At 37.7% G+C, this 8,837-nt stretch overlaps 1 protein-coding gene across 21 annotated transcripts in view; it reads left to right on the plus strand.

The window, feature by feature from the left end:
* Positions 1–8,837, plus strand: part of Ank3 (ankyrin 3) — a 316,318-nt gene that overhangs the window by 178,670 nt on the left and 128,811 nt on the right. For all 21 annotated transcript variants that reach the window (XM_010602930.3, XM_033766574.1, XM_033766575.1 and 18 more), the window contains one exon: positions 3,873–3,971. In XM_010602930.3, the coding sequence (XP_010601232.1) occupies positions 3,873–3,971 (99 nt within the window). The remainder of the gene's footprint in view (positions 1–3,872; positions 3,972–8,837) is intronic.

Consider the following 8,837-nt stretch of genomic DNA (forward strand, 5'->3'; position numbering starts at 1 on the left):
TATACACTGTGTATTAACTACTGTTATTCTTTTGTTATAAAATTTTATTTTTTCATAAAATAAAGAAAACCATTTCTGATCATTTGATGCTTGAGTAAACACATTCATATACAGTATTTTTTCTAGTGCAATGATTTGATTATATAATATCTTTCTTTTTGAAATGTTCCTTTTAGGAATACATGTCTCAGCAAAATGGGAATTGCAAACCAATTTTAAATGATAAGGATTGGTTTGAGCTTTTGAATTCCTAAGATTCATACATCAACTTTTCAACTAGCCTTATAATAGCTAGAAAATTCAATTCATCTCGATGACAAAATATGCATTGCCCTTCTCAAATTGAAGCACATTCTGGTATCTAGTATATTTTCTTTTGTAAGTCCAGAATATTGTATTTTATTAATTCTGCTGAAGATAATATAGTACCTTGACAATTGGGTTTAAAAGTGACAATTTTTTTAAAAGTGACCATTATTATTAGGTTTGATACCAAAGTACAGTGTAATTATGTTTTTATTAAAATCTTGCAGTCACTTGGCTTAACATATACCCAGCCTTGAATTCATCTTAGAATCCTACTTGGTTTTATGCTGAAAATACTTTTTAAAAAAAATTTCTCAGCATGTGCTTTAATGAACTAGAAATTAGCAAGAGAATTCTGAAGACCAAAAGATCTCACTAGTAAAGCATAGTAAACCAGAGAAAGCCAGAAATTTCTGACCATCCTCCTGAATAAATGATACATAAGCAGAAATGTTTCTAGGGAGATGTTGAAAGAATATCTGGCTTCTCATTAAGACACTGTACAAATGTTAAGATATCTAGCCCCTGTCTAATACAAAAACATTTGTAAATCTTTGTATCCTTACCAGTTGTAATTCTTGGTATAAAGCATGAATTGAATATTTCTTATCTAAAATACTTGAGGGGCCGGGGATGTAGCTTAGCAGTTCCACCGCTTGCATTGTAAGCACAAGGACCTGAGTTAGATCCCCAGTACCAAATAAATAAATAAATAAATAAATAAATAAATAAATAAATAAAATACTTGGGACCAGATGTGTTTCATATTTGGGGTTTTAATTTTTTGTGTTTTCAGATTTTAGGCTATTTGCACATATATAAATATGATACTTTGGGGTAGAACCCAAAATTCACTGATGTTTCATGTATATTTTATACATATGGCCTGAAGCAAATTTCTTCCAGTGTGGTGGTGATGGGTGTGTGTGTGTGTGTGTGCGTGTGTAGTTTGTTTGTTCATGTTTTTGTTTGGTTTTATTTTCGTGGTACTGAAGACTACACCCAGGACCATCACACTAAGCTATTTTCTCAGCCCTTTTTTATCTTCTTATATTTTTATCTTGAGACAGTGTCTCACTAAATTGCTCATATGTGCTGTACTTCTGCATTTTGACTGTGAACTATGACATCAGATCAGTGTGGAATCTTCTACTTGTGTGGCCCTGATGGTTCTCAGTTTTGAGTTTTGAAGCATTTAGGACTACAGACATTCAGTTTCTGCCCCTTGTGCCCTGGTGTGATGAGAAAAGCAGCCAAAATCTGTTACTCAACAAGGAAGCTTCTGGCGATTGCTCTGCACTTTCCTGAGCAGTCATGTTTAAGCATTAGTCAGTCACTGTGCCTGCCATTCCTCTCACATCCACACTTCCCATCTTCCCACTTAACACTAGATTTATTTCCTTGCTAAAACTATTAAGGATTTGACTTTCATGAAAATCTATATTGGACAAGAACCTTTATTATTTCACTTTCTTTCCTCACTAGCAGCCGTCTCCCTGCAGTTGTAAAGAAAAGAGATCGTGAACCCTGACGCTGCCGTAGGGCTGGTGTTTGATTAGATTAGATTTTGCTGTTGGTGTCTCTGTTTCCCCACATATGTTTTACAGATTGCAAATATCTCTATTTTTCATTCACCTGAAGGAACATTAAACAGAGAGCATCATTACTCTAAGTTGACATTCTCTCTTTCAAATAAATGCCATTTTTAAAATGAACAATTGTCAAAACCTTAAAGATTAATAGGCAACTTCAGATCATGAACAGGGCTATTGGGAACTTCATAATATTTTTTAAAAATATTTTTAACCAAAGCCATTAATATGAAAATACAATTTAATTTAATTTCTCCTGTTTCACTGCAAAAGTACAAATTTTTCCCTGATTTAATCAGCTAGTGCTAGATTAAATGCTAGGTGCCAGGCACTGGTTATATAAAGATTAAAGATAAAATTCTTGCTCCGACAAGAAAACAGTTTAAATGTGCAATTGTGATGACCCTTAATAAGGGTGAACATAGGAAGAGTGTGCATGTAAGCGTGCCCTTTACTGAGACATGGGGGGAAGGCTGGTATGCTGGCAGAACTGCATGCCAGAAGCCAAGAGTGGGCAAATCATGTGAGCAGTGTGAGCACAGATGAGGAACATGAGAAACTAGGGCATGCCCAGAATACATTTTCAGCCTATGCTGAGAGGCACTCGGGATATTCAGAGTTAGGGAAGCCTCAAACTTAGAATAGGTGACCACAACACTTTTACAAAATGCTATGGCTGAAAATGTTATTACTGCTAAAATAGAACAGGGGGAATTGCTCTGTGATTATATCAGTTCTTGAGGGTGCTTCTTTTGTCCCTTGTTTATTTTTTCTTAGTTTTCAAAGGAATGTGTTGGTCTTCCTTTTCACATTTCCCCTTCATTGAGTCAGTATAGTCCAGAGTCATGAGCAGTCATGACCAAATGACTCTGAGTCCTGTAATCTTTCTGATGGAATCATGACTCCTAAGTAAATAATGTTCTGGGTGTAGAGGGCTCTCTGCTCTTCCAAAAGCTGGTTTGATTTCCTCCTTTCCTCTTACAGACAGAACAGGCTGATGGTTTTCACTGTGCAAAGGCGAGAGGGCAAGAGAGAAGGCTCTACTATACTAACTCAAGAAATTGGCTTCTATCTTCATAGAGTATAAAACAATTTGAAGCACTTATACCAACTCCCTTTCTTTTAAATATTATTTACAAACGATGCCTTGCAATTGTAAGGGTTTTTTTGTTTTTTAAACAGAACATAGTCTTAGTGACAGTTTCTTGGCCATTAAACCAACCAAGTAATCTGCAGATTCTCTGGTAGGGTCAGTTTCAAATCATCATTCTCATTATCGAGTATTCATTCCCGTCACATTTCACAGTATCTTTCATACACAGAAGAAATATACAGAAAAATTTCATCAGGCTTCAGGTACTAATATAGAGACGATATCATGTATCAGTGTTAACTTTGTAAACAGATACTATTTTAGTAATTTTTGCTAAAGCTAGTAATATTAAAATCCTAGAGGACCGGGGATTTAGCTCAGTGGTCCTGGCGCCTGCCTTGCAAGCACAAGGACCCGAGTTCTCCCGGTACAAAAAAAAAAAAAAAAACCTAGAGAATTTTGCCTTTTAAAAAATTCTCTAATATTTGTAGATGAATATTGAAATATGTACAGAGAAGATGGTGTAATATCTGGGATTTGCCTTCAAATAAATGACTCCACAAAGGAATAAATGTGGGAAGAAAAAGGGGGATGAATGAAACAAGAAACAAAAATCTCGATAATTGTTGAATCTGTAATAAATACACAAAGCTTGCTCCATTCCCTCTACTTTTGGGTATGCTTGAAATTTTTCACGAAGCCTGCAAATAATATTGTCAGAGGGTCCATAGAGTGTGGTATATTAACTTTTACCATTTAGATTTTATTTTTAACATAGACATTCTAGGCTTCCTACGGTGACCTTCATAGTTGTCTCTCAGACATGGCTGTGTAAACTGAGTCCTTCTTGTGAGTGACTCTGCACTTCGATTCTTTTGCAGAGTGGCCTCACCCCACTCCATCTGGCTGCTCAAGAAGACAGAGTGAATGTGGCTGAAGTCCTAGTAAACCAAGGAGCAAATGTGGATGCCCAGACGAAGGTACGTCCTCCCTCCCTCCCTCTCCCAGACAGATGTGCCGTTTGGGACTCCAGTAGAGAGCATCTACAGTTGTATAGGGGAACGCCCCTTCAGTCAGATCACTTATGGACAGTATTTCAAATGTACATTTGTGTGAGGGGCACAAAGACTCTGCTGTGGTATCGCAGATACTTTTATCGTTACGGCCTGAGGACTTGATATAAGTTCCATGTCAATATCTGTGCGAGTCCCCCCTCCCACTAGTGGGCCTCATTACTGTGGACCTATGCATCTAGGCAGTGGGAAAGCTTGTATGTTTCTTAGGTTTTATGACCAAATATACAGAGAGACAAAGAAAAATCTTGTCAATCATTTCACTTTGTTCAGCATAATTGATGAAAAAATAATAAATTACGGATTTTCCCATTATTGCTCACTTGCTAAATTCCTGTGGACTGTATAGTTCCGCTTGGGCTCTCTGTCACATACTCGCAATGTTCTCTCTCCTTCTCTGACAAAACAGCTCACTTTCAAAAAGAAAAATAAACCGAGTGATTTAACATAATGCCGCAAGTCAAACGCGTTAAAAAATGGCTGTTACATGTTATCATCAAAGAGGTGACTTTTACTAATTTCATTTCTCTGAACATTTCCTTCAGATGCATATCTTATTACTTCATATCAGATTTATTATCTACTCAAATTCGTTCTTAATAGGTGTCATGTTTGACACAAAAAATATTAAAAATCGTTTAAAATTTTTCTATATAGTATAAATAGATTATGAGGCATGTGAACATCTGAAGATATTAATGCCAAGAATTAACCAGATAAAAGTATATTGAAAACATCAAAATCAAACTGAAGTTAGCTTGTTTACCATATTTTGCTCAAATACTTTCATCGAGAAAAGATTCTCCACTTAGGAAACTTGTAACTTTGTGGTGAATACATTTACTCTGTATTGTTTAATTTACACACATACAAAAATACTTAGATATTTTAGTAGGTTACTCCTTTTAGAAATAGACATTAGAATTTAGATATAAAATTCTAGAAGACAAGGACAAGGACTTGGCCAAGTTTTTCATTTTTTGCCCCTGCACATCCAAAGCACACAGTAAATCTAGTCAGGAAGTGTGCAGTGGCTCTCCAGGTCAACTGGGTGAGGCAGAGAGTCTCTGCTTACACATCATCAGACCTCTGCCCGGGTTCCTTCTCGCCTAGCCCAGCTCAGGGGCACTGGCAGGGATTGTTTTTGTTCTTATTAAAGTATAATATTTTAAAGCACGTACTTTTTCTTTCCCTTCACAAATCACCTCTCTTGAGAAAGCATCTCTCCATCTCTCTATCTAATTATTTTCCTTTCCTTTTTTTTTTTTCCTCACCAAAGACCATACCCACCAAGAGGAAGTGAGGTGGTGATTGTCCCTCGTTAGAGTAAAGCAGTAGTACAAAGAGCTGGATTGCTGGCACTTGCTGCTTGACTGTGTGTATAAGGCATTTGCAGTAGTAGCCTATCTGCTTTCAAATCTCAGTGGTGAAGAAGACATTCCCCCAAGCAGCCTTCAGGTGGAACACAGACCATTCAATTCATGGGCTTAAACCACCATTTTATTGCTTTTAAAAGGATAATGTCCCGAAGTGTATTTTGAAATCACCCCTGAAAGTCATTGATTCTCAGAAGGTACTAATTTGAGAATTGATAAGTATATTAGATTTCTTTGTTCATAACTCATAAAAAAATTGAAGAGCTTATTTGACATTCATTTTAAATTCATTTGTAGAACTTCAACTCATTCCCACATTTTTACCTGGGTGACATACCGCTTACCTTCACAGAATTTATGATCCAGAGAAGACATCACCGTCATTGTCATCATCGTCATCATAGTAATAATAACAGGGGCTGGGTAGTTAGCGCATTGGCACCGCGCCTGCCTTGCAAGTGCAAGGTACTGAGTTTGATCCCTGGTACCAAATAATAATAATAATAATAATAATAGCAAAAATGTATTACCCATTTTATTTGTGCTCAGTACTATTCTCCATGCTTTCTGTGAAGTACTTAGTTTGGTCCTTACACTTTCCCCATGTGACTGGTAAAATTAGTAGCCCTATTTTATAGGTGAGGAAACTGATTCACAAAAAAGTAGTTTACTTGTATAAGCAGATTGGTACAACGCTTGATTTGAGAGAGATACATAAATTTTAGAGATACAGGTAATAACTGAGTTTTTATCAAGGTAGGAGAATAGGGAAGAACCATGTAGCCAGTTCATTGTCACAGGAAAATTAGAAAAATAATTGGGTATGCTCTAAGACATCGCTAGAACATTAAGAAGCTCTCAGTGGAGGCTGTCACACAAGGTTAAGCAGCACAGCTTTTTATTTTGTTTGTACTTGGAAGCCACCAAAGGTTTTAAACAGAAGAGTAATAAGGTCAGCAGTATGATTTACAAAGATCCTGGGAAAGGCTACAAAATGTTAAAGAGTTTGGAACCAGAGCACTTAGGCTGTGGCTAAGGTCTAGGTGAAGAATAAAGAAGGCCTCAACTCAGGCAGAGAGGAAGCTTATCAACAGGAGAAGATTTAATAAATCCTTAAAAACAAACAAATGGTAAGACTTGACACATGTATACAGCAGGACTGAGGAAAAAATGAGAAATTCAGATAACCCACTGATCACATTACCATCCAGTGAGGGAGAGTGAGGAACAGCCAGCTGGGGAAAGATAAGAGTTCTGTGTGGGTCCTGCTGAACTGCAGATTACTAGGGGCCATCAGGTAGAAAAGCCCCTGAAGTCAAGGGCATTTTAGAGGGGACGGAGAGAGTGGAAGAGAGCCTCTTTCAGGATAAAAGAGAAGTCACATAGATGAAAGGCTGTCAGAGAGAGGTTTGACATTAGAAAAGTGTAGTTCCTGTGCCCTGGGTCAGCTCTCGGGCATTAGAAGGTGGTTTCACTAGAGTAAAACAGTGAGCAATGGGGAATACGGCAGTGAACACTGAATGAAGATTCTTTTTCAGGAATTTTAATTATAAGAGGAAAGAGACCTAAAATAGAGAAGTATTTGAAAGGAGTGCCTTTTGTTTCCAAAATAGGGAAATGGGTAAGCACAGGCTAAGAGGAGGATGACAGAAGAAGGAAAAAAAGGGTTAACAGCATTATCTGGGATGCCGAGGGCAAGGTAGGCTGGGTTAGAGATGACGGTTTACTTTCTTTTCTCTGGTCACTATGAAAATACTGTCTCATATACCTTGATTGTTCTAATACCTCAGAGTGCAGCCCCCACCATTTATACTATACTGATTTTGGAGACAAATAATAAAGGGGAGAATGACGGGAGAAAAATTGCTAGGGGGACTAAAAATGTCAAATATATTTCCTTGAATGAATGAAACACTGAGAGCTTAATTTTAGAGGGAAAAAAAATCCCTCTCTACCATATTACTAAATGCACTTTTACAGTATCAACTAGTTATACCGAATTAAAATTATGGAAAAGCTATTTATAAAAACATTTTACAACTGGGGATTGAGCTCAGTGGTCCTGCCACCTGCCTCACAAGCTAAAGGTCCCAAGTTCAATCCCCAGTAACAAAATAAAAAAATAAAAATAAAAACATTTTACTGTCTTTTGTGGATCTTCTCCTGTCACATTTTCCCGCATTTTCAAGTAATTCTTCTTCTCTAGTGGTGCTGAGGATGGAATCCGGATCTTTCCACTTGATACACAGGTGTCGTTCCACTGAGCTCTCCAACACACACCAACATTACGCGTAATGTGTGAAAACAGAAAAAAAAAATTCTACTTTAGTATATGTGCTGCTGAAACAAGCATGAGAAAAATATTCTTTTAATAACATCAACACCTAAAAATTGTAAAAAAAAATTATTTTAACTAAGTAGTAGTTGTAGATGTCAGTGAGTATGTTCACTGAAGATGACTATACTAAGTGAAAAGAAAAGCAAAGACTTAATTCCTAGAAAGCCACAGAGTTTAGGGGTTGGGGAAAAAGCACGTTCCCTACTCCTACTCTCTCAGGCCATGTTGTGTGGGGAACACCTAATTCCTGCCAAATAAGACCCTGCGATGAGATGCCGTAGGTCAGAAATATCAGCCAGAGGACTCCATCTGCACCTGCTTGCTCTTCCTCCACAAGGATGACACAATCTTTCCTCTGGATCTATCTCTCAGTCATTTTGGGTTTTTTTAAGCAAGATTTAAAATGCTTACTGAGTGCCAGACAGTTTTAGGCATGAGATGACAATAGGTAACGCTATGTGGCAGAGCTTGTGTAAGTGCCTGTTAAAATATTTGTGGGGTTGCTACTGTCCCTTATGCCATTTTACAGTACACGAGCCGACACAGACAGAGGCTCAATAACTTTCCCAAAGTCACACAGAGAAGAAGTGGCAGAGTTGGGTTCCAAGCCCAGACCCTGGCTCCAGGTCGGTGCTCTCGGCCACTGAGCCTCCCTTCCTCCTTATCTATCTGTCAGAACTGCAGTCTGATGAATGGATGGACGCGGGCATCTACCCCTGGGTAACCACTGAAGGAGAAAACAAAGGAGTCATTAAAGACTCTGGGATGTATTTTTCAGGGTTTTGCAGAGCTCTTCCCAGGGTTGCCTGGAAGAAAAGCTTTAAGAGAAGAATAGTGTGTAATGATACCCTAAGTGAGGCGGCAGTGGACAAAGGGTAAAAATTGCTGTTAGCTAGGCAGGGGATTTTTTTATTATTCACTTAAGCTATCCAAAGAAGAATATTTGGTCTTTCCAAAGTTTATTGCTGCTTGTTGGAAAGAATTTCTCAAATCACATCTCTCAGTAGAGTTTTTTGTTTTTTTTTGGGGGGGGTTGTACCACAGGATCAAACTTGGGTC

Source organism: Fukomys damarensis, unplaced genomic scaffold, assembly GCF_012274545.1.
Source record: "Fukomys damarensis isolate Sample0158 unplaced genomic scaffold, DMR_v1.0_HiC HiC_scaffold_20, whole genome shotgun sequence".
Lineage (NCBI taxonomy): Eukaryota > Metazoa > Chordata > Mammalia > Rodentia > Bathyergidae > Fukomys > Fukomys damarensis.